This window comes from Oncorhynchus nerka, linkage group LG26 (genome assembly GCF_034236695.1).
Source record: "Oncorhynchus nerka isolate Pitt River linkage group LG26, Oner_Uvic_2.0, whole genome shotgun sequence".
Taxonomy (NCBI): domain Eukaryota; kingdom Metazoa; phylum Chordata; class Actinopteri; order Salmoniformes; family Salmonidae; genus Oncorhynchus; species Oncorhynchus nerka.
This window is the reverse complement of record NC_088421.1, coordinates 41541139-41558729: the sequence shown is the minus strand read 5'-3', so window position 1 is coordinate 41558729 and position 17591 is coordinate 41541139. Positions and strand designations below refer to the sequence as shown.

Here is a 17591-nt window from a genome sequence, read left to right as displayed (position 1 = left end):
CTCACCAGTGGTGCATGCTCAGTCCCCTCCTGTACTCCCTGTTCACCCACGTCTGCATGGCCAGGCACGACTCCAAAACAGTCATTAAGTTTGCAGACAACACAACAGTGTTGGCCTGATCACCGATAACGACGAGACAGCCTATAGGGAGGTCAGAGACCTGGCCGGGTGGTGCCAGAATAACAACCTATCCCTCAACGTAACTAAGACTAAGAAGATGATTGTGGACTACAGGAAAAGGAGGACCGAGCATGCCCCCATTCTCATCGACGAGGCTGTAGTGGAGCAGGTTGAGACCTTCAAGTTCCTTGGTGTCCACATCACCAACAAACTAGAATGGTCCAAAAACACCAAGACAGTCGTGAAGAGGGCACGACAAAGCCTATTCCCCCTCAGGAAACTAAAAAGATTTGGCATCGGTCCTGAGATCCTGAGATTCTCAAAAGGTTCTAAAGCTGCAACATTGAGAGCATCACTGCCTGGTATGGCAATTACTCGGCCTCTGACCGCAAGGCACTACAGAGGGTAATGTAGAAGTAATGGGAAGTGGGTAATGGCCCAGTAATGGGGAAAAGCTGCCTGCCATCCAGGACCTCTATACCAGGTGGTGTCAGAGGAAGGCCCAGTAAATCACTGGGGCAAAGCTGCCTGCCATCCAGGACCTCTATACCAGGTGGTGTCAGAGGAAGGCCCAGTAAATCACTGGGGCAAAGCTGCCTGCCATCCAGGACCTCTATACCAGGTGGTGTCAGAGGAAGGCCCAGTAAATCACTGGGGCAAAGCTACCTGCCATCCAGGACCTCTATACCAGGTGGTGTCAGAGGAAGGCCCAGTAAATCACTGGGGCAAAGCTACCTGCCATCCAGGACCTCTATACCAGGTGGTGTCAGAGGAAGGCCCTAAAAAGACCCCAGCCACCCAAGTCATAGACTGTTCTCTCTACCAATGCATGGCAAGTGGTACCAGAGTGTCAAGTCCAGGACAAAAAGGCTTCTCAACAGTTTTCACCCCCAAGCCATAAGACTCCTGAACAGGTAATCAAATGGCTACCCAGACTATTTGCACTGTGTGCCCCCACAACCCCTCTTTTACGCTGCTGCTACTCTCTGTTTATCATATATGCATAGTCACTTTAACTATACATTCATGTACATACTACCTCAATTGGCCCGACCAACCAGTGTTCCCGCACCTTAGCTAACCGGGCTATCTGCTACAGCTAAAAAAACGCAATGATGATTGCACCTTATATTCAAAATATTGTGTATAGAAATGTACCATTATACTAGATTATCTGCACATGTACCCTAAAAGGTATTGAACAGTACAGTATGTTTACCTCTGAAGATACTTTGTGTACTTTTGACCTTTTTGTACCCAAGGGAACAATACCGAACCCTAACCGTACCCATATTTTTGAGAGCGTACTAGTATAATAAGTGCATAAAATATTTGCCTTTATTTCTTTCCACTGGCGATTGGACCCCGAGCTGGAGGGGATGGGGGTGTGAACATCTCTTATGATACTGTTATGGCAGGGTTCTCCAACCCTGTTCCTGGAGAGGTTTTCACTCAGCTAATTATTTGATTGAGAAGCTGAATCTGGTTAGTTTCAACTGGGGTTGGAGCGAATACCCTCTTGTAGGTTTCTCTCCAGCAACAGGCTTGGTTAAAACCTACAGGAGGTATCTCTCCAGGAACAGGGATGGAGTTAAAACCCACAGGAGGGTATCTCTCCAGGAACAGGGTTGGAGAGCCTTGTGTTATGGAATAGTAGCGTATAACCCCTAACAAAGGAACCAACCAAACGTAGTTGGTCCTGTAGAGCCATCTGGTGGGGGATGTCGATACAGGATAATGAAGCAAGACTTGGCAATATGCCAGGACCTTCATCAGATTGATTATCACATCATCTATGTTATTTCAATTTCAATGTAGCCCTTTTATCACTTTATAAGATCTCTTTTTTTGTGACTGACTGTATCAAAACCGGATTTAGCCCCTTTTATCACTTTAATACACAGCTATGTTACTCTCTCTTAGCGCACCACACAGCTAGATCTGAGCTGAAGCCTTTTTTGTTACTCTGACTGACTGTATTCAAAACGCACCACACAGCTATGTTACTCTGAGCTGAAGCCTTCTAGCGCACCACACAGCTATGTTACTCTGAGCTGAAGCCTTCTAGCGCACCACACAGCTATGTTACCCTGAGCTGAAGCCTTCTAGCGCACCACACAGCTATGTTACTCTGAGCTGAAGCCTTCTAGCGCACCACACAGCTATGTTACTCTGAGCTGAAGCCTTCTAGCGCACCACACAGCTATGTTACCCTGAGCTGAAGCCTTCCAGCAGGGACATTCTCTTGGGCAGCTAACAGAAGTCTTCAGGTCTCAGGCAAGGTTACACGCCACGTCAGTGTAGTACAAACCACCTCTGTTACATCTGGCTACATGTCCTAGATTGAATATTGAGAGCATTTTGAACACTGCCCAATGTTTTACTGACTCAATTGAATCAAATAGCATTGTCAAACAGATGGACTCAGTTAGTTATCGATCTGCTATAAAGGCTAAGTCAATTAGAAACCATTTGATAGGAAAGCTATCGAGTCACTGCCATTGATTTGGAGCGTTTTCAACCTTTTTTCTGGTCTCTGTGTGTTTAAGTTGTATCAGTAGGTTCGTATTCTGTGGAAAAGTTCCATCTTTATTAACAGAAATGCTGGAATGAGACATACTCCAGCACCCTGTAGTATTGTTGCTTAATGATGATTCCAAATTAGCCTGGTGGACAAACAACATCAAATCATTGTTGGCTGGCCTAGCTGTGAATTCCTCCACATGAGTTTTTTGTGCTACACTGACTCAGACAGTTTCAGGACATTGTGATGTTAGAGTTGTCCACCGCTAGGATGAACAAGGCCAAGGCCTCCACACTGCTGACATGGACAGGTGGAAGTTCTAAGACATCAGAACTCATTGCTCTGAGGTCCACTGAGGTCCACCGAGGTCTACTGAGGTCCACTGAGGTCTACTGAGGTCCACTGAGGTCTACTGAGGTCTACTGAGGTCACTGAGGTCTACTGAGGTCTACTGAGGTCTACCGAGGTCTACTGAGGTCTACTGAGGTCCACCGAGGTCTACTGAGGTCCACCGAGGTCTACTGAGGTCCACTGAGGTCTACTGAGGTCTACTGAGGTCCACCGAGGTCTACTGAGGACCAATGAGGTCTACTGAGGTCCACTGAGGTCTACTGAGGTCTACTGAGGTCCACCGAGGTCTACTGAGGACCAATGAGGTCTACTGAGGTCTACTGAGGGCCACTGAGGTCCACTGCAGTCCAGTGAGGTCTACTGAGGTCTACTGAGGTCTACTGAGGGCCACTGAGGTCTACTGAGGTCCACTGCGATCCAATGGGGTCTACTGAGGTCTACTGAGGGCCACTGAGGTCTACTGAGGTCCACTGCGATCCAATGGGGTCTACTGAGGTCTACTGAGGTCCACTGTCCTAATATCTTGTTTCTGACTTTTCTGTGATCACTGTTGCAGTTGTTTGGCATGTGTTACTATTTTATGTGTAAACTGGGAAACTGGGACCTTTAGGGGAGGAGGTTAGTGGGTGGTGGATGGGGTGTTCTTTTAGGGTTTTATGTTGTTATGTCTGAAAATGTTCTAAAACTAAATGTATCACAAAAAAGTTGTATCAGTGACTCCTGAGGACTCACAGACAGGCATGACCTTTAACATAGGTGATTTGCATCACATAGCATTGATAGTAAAACACACATGCCTTATTTTGGGGGTTCTGGTCCAAAAAGCTAATAGTAATGAAGTAGATGATCCAACACATTAGTTCACTCTTCCAGGAAGAACCTTTTCACCAAAGGTTTCCTAAAGGGATCTGTGAGGGTTCTTTGTTGGGCAAAAAGGTTCTACCTGGAATAAAAAGTAGTCCTGGAAACTGGACAGCCAGAGAACCCTTTATGAACCCGTTCAAAGACAAAATGTTTCCATCCCTGAAAGGATGTTGGTCAGGTCCATGTCCTACTTCAGTGTTTTGCATCACAACAATAGAGACAGAATGGGAACATTATGACACTGATAATAGAAACAGAATGGGAACATTATGACACTGAAAATAGAAACAGAATGGGAACATTATGACACTGATAATAGAAACAGAATGGGAACATTATGACACTGAAAATAGAAACAGAATGGGAACATTATGAGACTGAAAATAGAAACAGAATGGGAACATTATGACACTGAAAATAGAAACAGAATGGGAACATTATGAGACTGAAAATAGAAACAGAATGGGAACATTATGACACTGAAAATAGAAACAGAATGGGAACATTATGAGACTGATAATAGAAACAGAATGGGAACATTATGACACTGATAATAGAAACAGAATGGGAACATTATGAGACTGATAATAGAAACAGAATGGGAACATTATGAGACTGAAAATAGAAACAGAATGGGAACATTATGAGACTGAAAATAGAAACAGAATGGGAACATTATGAGACTGAAAATGGGAACATTATGAGACTGAAAATAGAAAGAAACGGAATGGGAACATTATGAATAGAAATGGGAACATTATGAGACTGATAATAGAAACAGAATGGGAACATTATGAGACTGAAAATAGAAACAGAATGGGAACATTATGACACTGAAAAGGAAAGAACATGAGCTGTATGTTTCATTGATATCACACAATGTGCTTTTCAGATCAATGGATCCCGTCCATTTTAATGTTGGCCAGTGGACAGACTGTTTGATCTTCTCTCTCTTATTACTCATTGTAAGAGAAAATAAAAGATTATGTAGATATTTTTAAAGTGCACCAAATGTGTAATTTGCTTGTCCTCTAAAAGAACACCATAATATTGTAGATCACTGAATGTACCACCTGTATTTTAGATCACTGAATGTACCGCCTGTATTTTAGATCACTGAATGCACCGCCTGTATTTTAGATCACTGAATGTACCGCCTGTATTTTAGATCACTGAATGTACCGCCTGTATTTTAGATCACTGAATGCACCGCCTGTATTTTAGATCACTGAATGTACCGCCTGTATTTTAGATCACTGAATGTACCGCCTGTATTTTAGATCACTGAATGTACCGCCTGTATTTTAGATCACTGAATGTACCGCCTGTATTTTAGATCACTGAATGTACCGCCTGTATTTTAGATCACTGAATGTACCGCCTGTATTTTAGATCACTGAATGTACCGCCTGTATTTTAGATCTGTAACGGTTCTCCTCGTCATCTGAGGAAGAGTAGTCAAGATCGGACCAATGTGCAGCGTGGTATGTGTCCATGTTAATATTTAATAAATCAACTGAACACTGAATAACAAAACAACAAAGAGAGTGAACGAAACAGTCCTGTAAGGTGCAAACACACAAAACAGAAAACAACTACCCACAAATCAAATGGGAAAAACAGGCTACCTAAGTATGGTTCTCAATCAGAGACAACGATTGACAGCTGCCTCTGATTGAGAACCATACCAGGCCAAACACATAGAAAACCAAAACTAGAACAACGCATAGAATGCCCACCCCAACTCACGCCCTGACCAACGTAAACAAGAAACATAACAAAGGAACTAAGGTCAGGACATGACAAGATCACTGAATGCACTGCCTGTATTTTAGATCACTGAATGCACTGCCTGTATTTTAGATCACTGAATGCACCGCCTGTATTTTAGATCACTGAATGCACCGCCTGTATTTTAGATCACTGAATGCACCGCCTGTATTTTAGATCACTGAATGCACCGCCTGTATTTTAGATCACTGAATGCACTGAATGCACTGCCTGTATTTTAGATCACTGAATGCACCGCCCACTGAATGCACCGCCTGTATTTTAGATCACTGAATGCACCGCCTGTATTTTAGATCACAGAGGAACATGCAGGTCGTGCTTTCAGTTAAGTACAGTATTGAGTGTTTAAATTGGCATGAAGTTTTCGAGGTCTCCAAGGGAGCCAATCAACTGGTTGATACCCTGTGGTCCCAACACACAACGTGAGGTCACTCAGGACACATTTCTGGTGTTTGCACTGCCATTTACCACTCGTTAAACTAAGGTGTTTAACAGGGCTGCGATCGGGCCAGGCAAGGCCCCCCGTGGTCTCATTGATCCTACCATTCAGTCCTCCCCAGGGTGCTTTTAGAGATTTGGCAGGGTGTCAATTGGATTCTGAACTTTGTGACCACTGTCCTGTCACTACATTCTTGTTAGAACTGGTCTTGGTGAAGAGATTACCTTGGTAAGGCTCTGGAAGTCACCCAGAGTTCTAATTCTAAGTTGCAACCAAGATAATGATTTGTTGCATTTCGGCTCACAGTGAACCTACACTGAACAGTTTTACAGTTTAGGATTGATCTACTCACCGCCAGAGGATGAGAAGACGAACAAAAGACAAAGAACAGAGTAGATATTGGTCATCCTTGGCGCATGTTCCTTAAAAGTGGAAATCAATGTGAACTTAGTTTGTAAGCACTGATGCCTTGGGTGCACATGTGGCCGGTGGCACCTTAATTGGGTAGGACAGCTCATCGTAATGGCTGGAACGGAATAATGGAATAGTATCAAACCCATTAAACACATGCTTTCCATTAGCTGTCCTCCCCTCGGTAGCCTCCTGTGCTTTGGGTGACAAGTCCAAAAGATCATTCAAGGAAAATAACTTCTCAGAAGCCACATTTTAAGGCACAGAGAATAAATAGTCGCCTTCTCTCCTGTCAAGCACATCTGAATCTAAGGATGCTCAGGAACATCCCAATATGCAGGGGAGTGTTGGACATTGGTTAATAAACCCTGTCTAATCCAATATTATATATATCAAAGCAGATGTCTTTCACAACAGAGAAGCAAGACATTTTGCTGGTATTTGAATGTTTCGATTCAAAAGCTACATTGGTCTAAAAGAGCAACAATTAGACACATCTTTGCTTTAACAAAAGTTTGAATGCTGCTTCTGTCAGACTTTGACACCCTGGTCGAGAAAGTGCTGAAACATTTCCAGAAGAAAAGATGCCAGTTTGGCAGAAAATGTATTGGGTACCCTCAGGCGATTCAGAATTATTAAGGAGAGAGGAGAGACGACACGTTTAGATCAGGTAGTGAAATATTCCTTTTGAATCTCACTGTGCCTGAAAAAGCCGCCTGAATTAAACCTTTTGGATGGGATCGGTCAGTGTCTGTAATTGACTGTACGTAGAGTGATGGCTTTGCATCATGTATCACCATCTCAAACACAGCCTCTCTTTGTTTCTTCATTGTCATTCCATGGCAACTATAGTTGGTTACAGCCTGTCAGGTAAGAGGGTCAGGTACCATTTTAGTTTTTTTAAATCAAATTTAAAACCCCACCTTTTTAGCATGTCTTTTAGTCAGGAATTGTTTTAAACATCCTCCGTGTTGTGTTATTTTATTAATCCTTCATACTACCTGTTCGCTTTAACTTTATTCATTTGATTGTTTTAATGTAAAGTGTGTTGCGATTTTGAATGCACTTTAAATAAAGTTTGATTTGATTTAATTGACAACACATTTACATAAGACCAGGGCAAGCTATCACTTCTTCTCAAGGAGATGCGGTGTCTCCTGTCCCCTGTCCTCCAGTAGCAATTCCAATTCCTTCCTTCCTGTCTCAGACCTCATTAGAGAGTACCTCTGCCCAGCTCTCCTCAGAGAACATGTCATGCTATTCATAGCACACAGGCTAGGTATGGATCCCCTAGGACATCTGTAGGCAACTACATAGATGCATTCTTACTAGCAACCCAATTCCATCTGAAACAAAGTTTTATGCTATCCTTGGTGGACTACGTAGGGTACCATAATGAACAAAACCCATATTCTTTCTACAGATGTAATTATCTGTCTTATGTGGTGGTTATTCAACAGAGATGATTTGACTCGACTGAAGGTCATCTCATTTAACACAGAACTAACATCTTGCGTAATTTGTTCAGATGCTTCGATAGACGTCTGTCAACGAGAGATTAGACGGAAGACTAATTAGTGCAGGTTAGGGTTTTTTCTCATGAATCTTGCTCTAGAGGCAGCTTTGCAGAGCATTCACTAGCTGGCACAGTCACAAAGTCATCCCATCTGATTTTTAACATAACCTTAACCCTGACCACACTGCTGACCATAATGCCTGACCTTAAATTAAGACCTAAAAGCACATTTTTGTTTTCAATAATGTTTACAATATAGCCAATTCTGTCTTTGCAGCTGCTCCTTCTAGCCATAATCGCTCAGTTCTGCCTCAAAACTCAAGACTCATCCCAATAAACATCAACCGGCTTAATTAGTCTGAGAGGCTCCTTCATTTGCTTTCATCTCAGTCAGCGGTCCAACACACTTTGAGAACATCTCTTCATCTTTCCCTGAAGAAGAGATCATCAAAACCATTTGGGTATTGACTCCCCATTACCCCAGAGACAGGAAATCGATCTCGAAACTGAGAAAGGGTCAATTGAACACCTTGTTCATTGGTCAATTACTTTAACATTCCTTTGGCCTTTTTAGATCATCACCACATTCTCATGTGCCAATGTCACGGGCGGCTTCTCTCTGCCGGGGGACCACAATGCACCAGGCAGTAACCTTCATGCTCGTCAATAAGGCTGAGTAAGAGTTTTTAGGATGTAGCTTGATACCACTCACCAGAGTGGATAGTATGCGTGGTATTGATTTCATGGTTCCCCGTAAGAGCAATTAGCATGTTCCCTGCCTGCAGCAGCAACCTGTGAACTCTTTGACCAGCTGTTTCTTTTGTCGCTGAGGATCACGCACATTCGTTTTACACTCTGCAACAGAACACAGTGGAACAGAACACAGTGGAACAGAACACAGAACACAGTGGAACAGAACACAGAACACAGTGACACAGAACACAGTGGAACAGAACACAGTGAAACTGATACAGCAGTTCAAGATACAGCAATTGAGAGATAATATTACATGAGGGGTACCTGACCAAGGTCTGTGATGGTGGAAGTGGCGACCAGCCCACTAGAATCTTGCAGCGGTGCCATGCTTTGGTTTTATTTACTTGGCCACTGTTTCCAAATGCTAACTTTGTTATTCATTCGTGGCACAAATCCAATGCAAGTCAATAGTACTCAAATGTGTCACACTTCATGTCCAAACCATCTATTGAGCTACACAATCAATGTTAGATATTTTAGGATGATTTGGACTTGAAGCATTGTCCATACTGAATTCATATCAAGCCATTAGAAGTCAAGCCACAAGAAGATAGGCGTGTACATCAGTGGAGGGGAGGACGGCTCATAAAAATGGTTGGAATGGAGCGAATGGAATGGCATCAATCACATGGAAACCATGGAAACCATGTGTTTAATGTGTTCGATACCATTCCACTGATTCCGCTCCTTCCATTACCACGAGCTCGTCCTCCCCAATTAAGGTGCTACCAACCTCCTGTGGTGTACATCCATGTGAATGTATTTTATTTTCAAAGAGTACAAACAGATGAGTGAAGTAGACGAAGTCCCACATGTCCCTAGCAGGATATGTTCACTAACCCAATCAGAGAGCAGTGCACTGAAATTGTCACATTAAAATTTGGAGAGTGACCATCGCTCTAATGCAAGGCTCTCCAACCCTGTTCCTGGAGAGCTACCCTGCTGTAGGTTTTAACTCCAACCCTGTTCCTGAAGAGCTACCCTGCTGTAGGTTTTAATTCCAACCCTGTTCCTGGAGAGCTACCGTCCTATAGGTTTTAACTCCAACCCTGTTCCTGAAGAGCTACCGTCCTATAGGTTTTAACTCCAACCCTGTTCCTGGAGAGCTACTGTCCTATAGGTTTTAACTCCAACCCTGTTCCTGGGGCGATATCATCCTGTAGGGTTTAACTCCAACCCTGTTCCTGGAGAGATACTGTCCTGTAGGGTTTAAATCCAACCCTGTTCCTGAAGAGCTACCCTGCTGTAGGTTTTAACTCCAACCCTGTTCCTGGTGAGATACCGTCCTGTAGGGTTTAACTCCAACCCTGTTCCTGGAGAGATACCGTCCTGTAGGGTTTAACTCCAACCCTGTTCCTGGAGAGATACCGTCCTGTATGGTTTTAACTCCAACCCTGTTCCTGGAGAGATACCCTCCTGTAGGTTTTAACTCCAACCCTGTTCCTGGGGCAATATCATCCTGTAGGGTTTAACTCCAACCCTGTTCCTGGAGAGATACCGTCCTATAAGTTTTGACTACATGATGCTAGCTCTCCAGGAACAGGCTTGGAGTTAAAACCTACAGCAGGGTAGCTCTTCAGGAACAGGGTTGGATTTAAACCCTACAGGATGATATCGCTCCAGGAACAGGGTTGGAGTTAAAACCTATAGGACAGTAGCTCTCCAGGAAGATATCACCTCACTAATTAACTCTGTGGTTAATTACTTAATCGTGCCATTGTTACACATTTCATATATTGGTCTCATTACTTCTAATTAACATAAATAAAACCCTCACATACAATACCCTAATTATATTATAACAGTGTACTTTATCATAAAATAGTTGATTCATATTGACTCCATAATATAGTGTTTAATAACCCTTTCTCATCCACCTACACTCAGAAACTGAAGAGAGAGTCCCTATTGGGCCACAGATCGATGCCATGTTAACATGGAAAAGGGAGAAATTCAAAATCAAAGCTGTCGTCATGGCAACGACCCCTGCCAGATTCCACCAATCAATGGAGTCCGCAAGGCGATGTGAGAGGCGCCAGGCGGGGAAAAAAGGCCAGGCGTCCTACATAAAGAGTCCGGGACGGGGAGTCAGGGCGCCACAACGGGGAAACCCACCTCTTGCACACACTCACACAAAGACATTAAGCACTAAGGGGAAGACGGAAAGAGTGAAACGAAGAAAAAGAAGGAACAGAGAAGAGAGAGAGAGAGAGAGAGGGGATATATATGACTAGATATGGCACACACCTATGAAGGAGGAATCCCTGCCCGGGTCTATCTGGGAACCCTGCTCGTGGCTCTTTGCTTCCACCCCATCTCCGTTGGAGGAGGTAAGGTGACTGTGTGACAGACTGCTCTGCATAGTGATCAACTGTTTAGCTTGTCTATTTTAGTCACTCTTTCCTCTCTCACTACAGTACATCAACAACATCTGTTTTATTTCCTATTCTATTTACATTTCTAATCCTACAGAAGGGTAGGAAAGAGATACAACTCTGTTTTAGAGGAATATCATGTCCAAACCATCTATTGAGCTACACAATCAATGTTAGATATTTTAGGATGGTTTGGACTTGAAGCACATTGTCCCCAACACTCAGTGGGTTGAGGACACGCTGGTGGGACACGTTGCATGTGGGTTGCTCTCTTTAAGCCCAGAGGCACTAGGTTGAGTATTGGAATAGCAGCACTGTCCCCCCAGTTCACTTTCCCACATCCTATCTCTGTTTGTCTGTGATGTTTTGCAGGGAGAGCCTGAGATGTTTGTTTTTGTGTGGCCTTTGTGAGTCACAATCGATGAGGATGCTATTTTAGAGACTGAAGAAAATGCTCTTTCCTATATTGAAGGATTTGACCGGGGAAGCATCAATTGAATTACACTTTATTTCAGGCTGTAACACCTTCATCTTGCATGGCATATTTTTCCTCGTGCGTTTTGTGTGCTCGTCTTGTGTACTGATACACATGCATTTCTATGTTTAATTTAGGGGATTCAACCCACCAGCATCTAAAAATCACTGTGCTTGACTAGAGGAGAAAATCTGTCATCTTTTATTAATAACATCCTCCTCAGCTGTATCAATTTCCCTGAAGTTCTCACTTCAATCTATTGCAATGAATTCACCACAGCATTTTAAAGGAAACAAATGGAATGCTTGATTGCAGCACATTTAAACTAGGAAGTAATTAGCCGGAACAAATCAATCACAATTCACGTCACAATTAAATGGCATGTTTACCTATCACAATTAATATGCTTGCAAAAGACAAATTGAACTTCAGAAGTCCAATTTTGTTTGAGCTGGGTGAATGACACAAATTACACAAATGCAATATGCAAATGTCAAAGTTATCTAGGCTAGTTGTGTCTAATGAACTGAACAAAGGTTGCTTTGAAGTGGAGGTGCATGATTAGCCGACAGTGGTGACACGAAGACTGGGGGGTGAGGCAGCTAAGGGAGTGGGGGGGGGGGCAGGAGTCTTTCTCCCCCTGTGTCTCGTTAAACCTACAGTAACAGGAGGAAGCAGCTGGTGTCAATGGAGGCAGAGGAAGGAGGGTGTTAAAGAGAGTGAGCGTGCAGCTTGTCGTGCTGAGACCTTCTTTCATGTGACTCTACAGTGTGCATGTGCCACTTGTGCTCATCCTCAAGAAGACCCTGTAGTGAAGAAGGAGACATCTTGTGTTCAACCTCACAGGGACCCTGTAGTGAAGAAAGAGACGTCTTGTGCTCAACCTCACAGGGACCCTGTAGTGAAGAAGGAGACATCTTGTGTCCAACCTCACAGGGATCCTGTAGTGAAGAAGGAGACATCTTGTGTTCAACCTCACAGGGACCCTGTAGTGAAGAAAGAGACATCTTGTGCTCAACCTCACAGGGACCCTGTAGTGAAGAAGGAGACATCTTGTGTCCAACCTCACAGGGACCCTGTAGTGAAGAAAGAGACATCTTGTGCTCAACCTCACAGGGACCCTGTAGTGAAGAAGGAGACATCTTGTGTCCAACCTCACAGGGACCCTGTAGTGAAGAAGGAGACATCTTATGTTCAACCTCACAGGGACCCTGTAGTGAAGAAGGAGACATCTTGTGTTCAACCTCACAGGGACCCTGTAGTGAAGAAGGAGACATCTTGTGCTCAACCTCACAGGGACCCTGTAGTGAAGAAGGAGACATCTTCTGTCCAACCTCACAGGGACCCTGTAGTGAAGAAGGAGACATCTTGTGTTCAACCTCACAGGGACCCTGTAGCGTTAGTAATACATCTAATTAATACTACTTTTACCAGCAGTGTAGGTGTGTGCAGTAGTTAACCATTTAACAGTTTTATGGCCAGGAGATTTAAACTGTTTAGGAGTCTGTTGGTCTGAGCCTTGATGCACCGGTACCACCTGGCGGATGGGAATATGGAGAAAAGTCCATTTGGCAATTTTTCAGGCCTTTCTCAGATACCGCCTGGCATTTACGTCCTGAATGGCTGGGTGCTCACCCCCAGTGATGCACTGGGCCGTCCGTACCACCCTCTGTAGGGCCTTCCGGTTGAGGGGGTTGCAGTTGCCATACCAGACAGTGATACAATGATGATGCAGCTGTAAAAGTTCCCAAGGATCTGAGGCACCATGCCAAATCGTATCAGCTTCCTGAGGGAGAAGAGGCACGACTGTGCTGGTGTTGGAGGATCATGTTAAGTCCTCAGTGATGTAGTCACCGAGAAATTTAATTCAGTCTATTCATGTAATAATCTGCAAATATGGATTTAAAAACTTTAAAAAGTAGTTTAGTCAGGGGATAAAAAAATGTTTTCGACATGTCTGATGCTTATACAGTATAGCCTCGGCATAATTGTACTTAAAGACAAGTAGCCTATTGGTTTCATAGCCTACACTATTACCATCCATTATTATCTGTCTATTAACAATGTGTTTCACACTCCAAGATGCTGACCCTAAACCCAAACCACGGGTAGGATTTCCCCATTAGCGACTAGGTCAGTCACTTTTCAACTGCAGACGAACTCAGCAACTCTTCAAGTTAATGGCTGTTTATCTCATCACTGCACTGTTAATTAAGCTTTGAAGGAGAGAGTGTAGAGTGTTAAGGCTGGTAGACAGCTTGTCATAATTAATGATTGGTTAACGGTTGTAATTCAACCGGTGTTGATTGGCAGAAGGCTCAACTGTCAACTCAACATTCAGTGTCGAAGTAAGTGATGACTGGAGAAGAAGGGCTCTATCTCACTTTGTCTTTCCGCAATTCCTCACATCCTTCACAACAGTAATGGAGGAGAAGGTCCAAGGGGAGGATACCATATAGAATAGAGACAATGGTGGATAGAATGAGGTTGTGAGGAATCGAGGACAGATGAATTGAGAAAGAGGTGTTTTCACTTGCAGTTGACCCGGTGTTGAATGGGATCCCTACATCTTCTCTTCCTGCAGCCGCGCTGAAGCAGGAGGTGGCGCTGGAGAATGGCGCCACAACGCTGAATCACTCCATGGCAATGGTGCAGCGCATGGAAAGTCTTCTGGCCCAAGGCAACGGCAGTGATGTGGCCCTCCGCGTGCAGACGGTCAACACGGATGAAGTGAAGGTGATCCAGGCGCACACGCTGGTGCTCTCGCTGCAGAGCGAGGTGTTTGAGGAGCTGCTGCTCAGCCACAACACCAGCACCTTGGTCCTGAGAGAGCCTGCCGACTGTGCTGCTGTCTTTGACAAGTTCATCAGGTGAGGGGACTGGGGGAGGGGGGGCAGAATGAGTGTACACCTCAAGAGGATGGGGGAGGAACAGAAATGGGCTAGTGGTGTTTCGTGTTTTTTATTTAAAAAAGTGACCTCCTTTCAAGTTCAGTAATGACTGCCAATGTTTCAGCAGACCGATCTAGCCATGTTTTTATCTCTGCAGGTACCTCTACTGTGGTGACATCTCCGTGCGCCTGGACCAGGCAATCCCTCTGCACAAGCTGGCTAGCAAGTACCGTGTGTGGAGCCTCCAGCAGGGCCTGAGCCAGTACATGACAGGGCACCTGTCCAGCGACTCCCCGACCGGCCACGTGGTTGGCTGGTACCAGTACGCCATGCAGATCGGCGACGCCAACCTGAGGGACAGCTGCCTCCAGTACCTCTCCTGGAACCTGTCGTCGGTGTTGCAGAGCGGCGAGTGGGGCTCCATCAGCGACGACCTGCTGCTGTCCCTGATGCAGCGCTCCGACCTCATCCTGCAGAGCGAGCTGGAGCTCTACGAGGCCCTGGAAGCCTGGATCGGACAGAACCAGCCGGCCGGCCTAACGGTGGAGAATGCCCTGAGGCAGGTGCGCTACGGCATGATCCCTCCGCAGCACCTGTTCCGTCTGCAGAAGCAGTCCCCAATCATGCTGAAATACTACGAGTCCATCCGTGACCTGCTCTTTCTGGCCTTCCAGTTCCACTCGGCCTCGCCTGTCCAGCTGGCAAAATACTTTGACGTCAACTGCAGCATATTCACGCCACGCAACTACCTGTCACCGTCCTGGGGCTCTCCGTGGGTCATCAATAACCCCACGCGCGACGACCGCAGCTTCAGCTTCCAGACCCAGCTGGGCCCCAGCGGCAGTGACGCCAGCAAGCGGGTGACCTGGAACGCCCTGTTCTCCCCGCGCTGGCTCCCGCTCAGCGTGCGCTCCGCCTATACAAACGAGATGCAGGCCACACGCACTGACGGCGGTCGCCCTCGCATCATCGTCACCCCAGCCACTTCCAGCCCCGACTTCGCAGGTGTGAGCTTCCAGAAGACGGTGATCGTGACGGCGAGGCAGGGGGGTAAAATGGTGGTTCGTCACGTCTACAACTTCCACCAGAGCACTGAGGAGGCCGGGGATTTCCTGGTGGAAGCCGACCTTCACCGCCGGGCGTCTGAATACCTTATCGACAGCTCCCTCTACCTGCACGTCGTGGTAAAGCCCCTTTACCACAGCCTCATCGTTGCCAGGAAATAGGCCAAGAGGTTGTTGTTGCCTTAGTAACCAACGGTTCCCATTAGATGGTCAAGTTGCAGAGTAAAAATTGGCTATATCATAAAAAAATGATGAAAACAAAACATTTGCTTTTTGGTCTTAATTTAAGGTACACGGCATAAGGTTTGCAGTGTGGTTGAGGTTATATTTCAAGAACAGAAATGGTAGAAATAGTCTGGGTGTATGACTTTGGAACTTGCCCAGACAGTGATGACCGTAACCAACCGCCCTCCCTGCTGAGTCCCCCCCTAGCCTGCAGACAAAGTCACACATGCACACACTCATATCACAACTCCTGTTTATTGGCCTGGTACTGGGCACCTCTGTTCTACATAAGGTAATGGTACTTTTTATAGTGGTGGTTAAGTTTGTCTCCAAACTGTTTTAACTCTGAAAAGAAGTGCATGGAGCCAGCTGTAACTGTACTGCATCTATTAAAGAAGTCAATGAAAGAGTTTCAGATAATAACAGTTCCTCCACATTGTCCCTCCCCACAAATCTTACACACATGGTAGGGGCAAACACGACTGCACTGTATTTGTTCGAGATATGATTATGTCAATAGTTGGATATTTCCTTGATTGCCCCTGATTAGAGGAAAGGCACATTCTTTATGACATATTTAACTGTATGATGTTATCTGCATAGCTATAGGATACAACTAGTAAATCAAAGTGTCAGTTATTGGTATTATTTCCATTGGCTGAACTCTCACTTTGTTGGTGCTAACCAAACCTCACAGGATCAAGTGAAGCTTCTTTCGTCGCTTTGCACACTGCCAACACCATAAGTACAGGCCATTTTAAAAGCATGCATTCATACCATTAGTCACAATCACACACATACGTTTACAGGCCTAAATGTTATAGCCATGCTGATACTCAGTGACTGGACAATTCCTATACCAGAGTTTCTCTAGAAGCCATTTTGCTGTTGCCCTACTCTTTTGCAATTGAGGAGCATTTCTATTGAATCTTTAAGCCAACCTGCAGTATTAGTGCTATTAGAAGGACTGTGTTGTTGTGAGTAGTGCTTATATAATGACTTATGCACAGACCTATGGACGACATTGTTGGTCTAAATTATACTTCCGGGTCTTTAGAATGTTACTGGTTCATGTAGTTACCATATCTCTCTATGTCCTCTTCCTATATCCTGAATAAAATGTTATTTTACCCAGTCTGTGATTGGTCTGTTTACTTGATTCACCCTAATATGCAGAACACAATGTGATACAGAGGACAATTGTGACTTAAGCCTAATTTATATCGTACATATGCAACAAAGTAATGCAAACACAAAATGGCAACCCTGCAAACTGGCATCCCATTTATAATCGTGGGGCTGCAGACGTGTGTGTGTTTTTGCTACTCAACAAAACAGCATTGACATTTTTCATAGCTATTTGTAGCTCTTGTATTTTATAGTGCTGTAGGTATGGTATAAATGAAGATTTAATCAAAAACAAACAAGGTAGGCCTATCAAAAGGAATTTCACATGCCTTTAATTTATTTCACCTTTATTTAACCAGGTAGGCAAGTTGAGAACAAGTTCTCATTTACAATTGCGACCTGGCCAAGATAAAGCAAAGCAGTTCGACACATACAACGACACAGAGTTACACATGGAGTAAAACAAACATACAGTCAATAATACAGTAGAAACAAGTCTATATACGATGTGAGCAAATGAGGTGAGATAAGGGAGGTAAAGGCAAAAAAAAGGCCATGGTGGCAAAGTAAATACAATATAGCAAGTCAAACACTGGAATGGTAGATTTGCAGTGGAAGAATGTGCAAAGTAGGAATAAAAATAATGGGGTGCAAAGGAGCA

At 44.5% G+C, this 17591-nt stretch overlaps 1 protein-coding gene across 2 annotated transcripts; it reads left to right on the top strand.

Moving 5' to 3' along the window:
- Positions 1–10845: 10845 nt before the first annotated feature.
- On the top strand, positions 10846–16939 carry LOC115127330 (BTB/POZ domain-containing protein 17-like). 2 transcript variants are annotated; one of them, XM_029656946.2, is made up of 3 exons: positions 10846–11102; positions 14162–14492; positions 14671–16939. In XM_029656946.2, exons 1-3 carry the CDS (start codon positions 11009–11011, stop codon positions 15737–15739), a joined length of 1494 nt encoding a protein of 497 aa, XP_029512806.1. In that variant the 5' UTR covers positions 10846–11008; the 3' UTR covers positions 15740–16939. The 2 variants fall into 2 exon arrangements, with proteins under 2 accessions (XP_029512806.1, XP_029512807.1); XM_029656947.2 differs by having other exon boundaries at positions 10847–11102; positions 14207–14492.
- Positions 16940–17591: the final 652 nt, after the last annotated feature.

Coding starts and splice junctions, on each gene's coding strand:
- LOC115127330 (XM_029656946.2), top strand. CDS start 11,009: ATGGCACACACCTATGAAGGAGGAATCCCTGCCCGGGTCTATCTGGGA. Junction 11,103..14,161: donor CCCCATCTCCGTTGGAGGAG/GTAAGGTGACTG, acceptor TTTCACTTGCAG/TTGACCCGGTGTTGAATGGG. Junction 14,493..14,670: donor GTCTTTGACAAGTTCATCAG/GTGAGGGGACTG, acceptor TTATCTCTGCAG/GTACCTCTACTGTGGTGACA.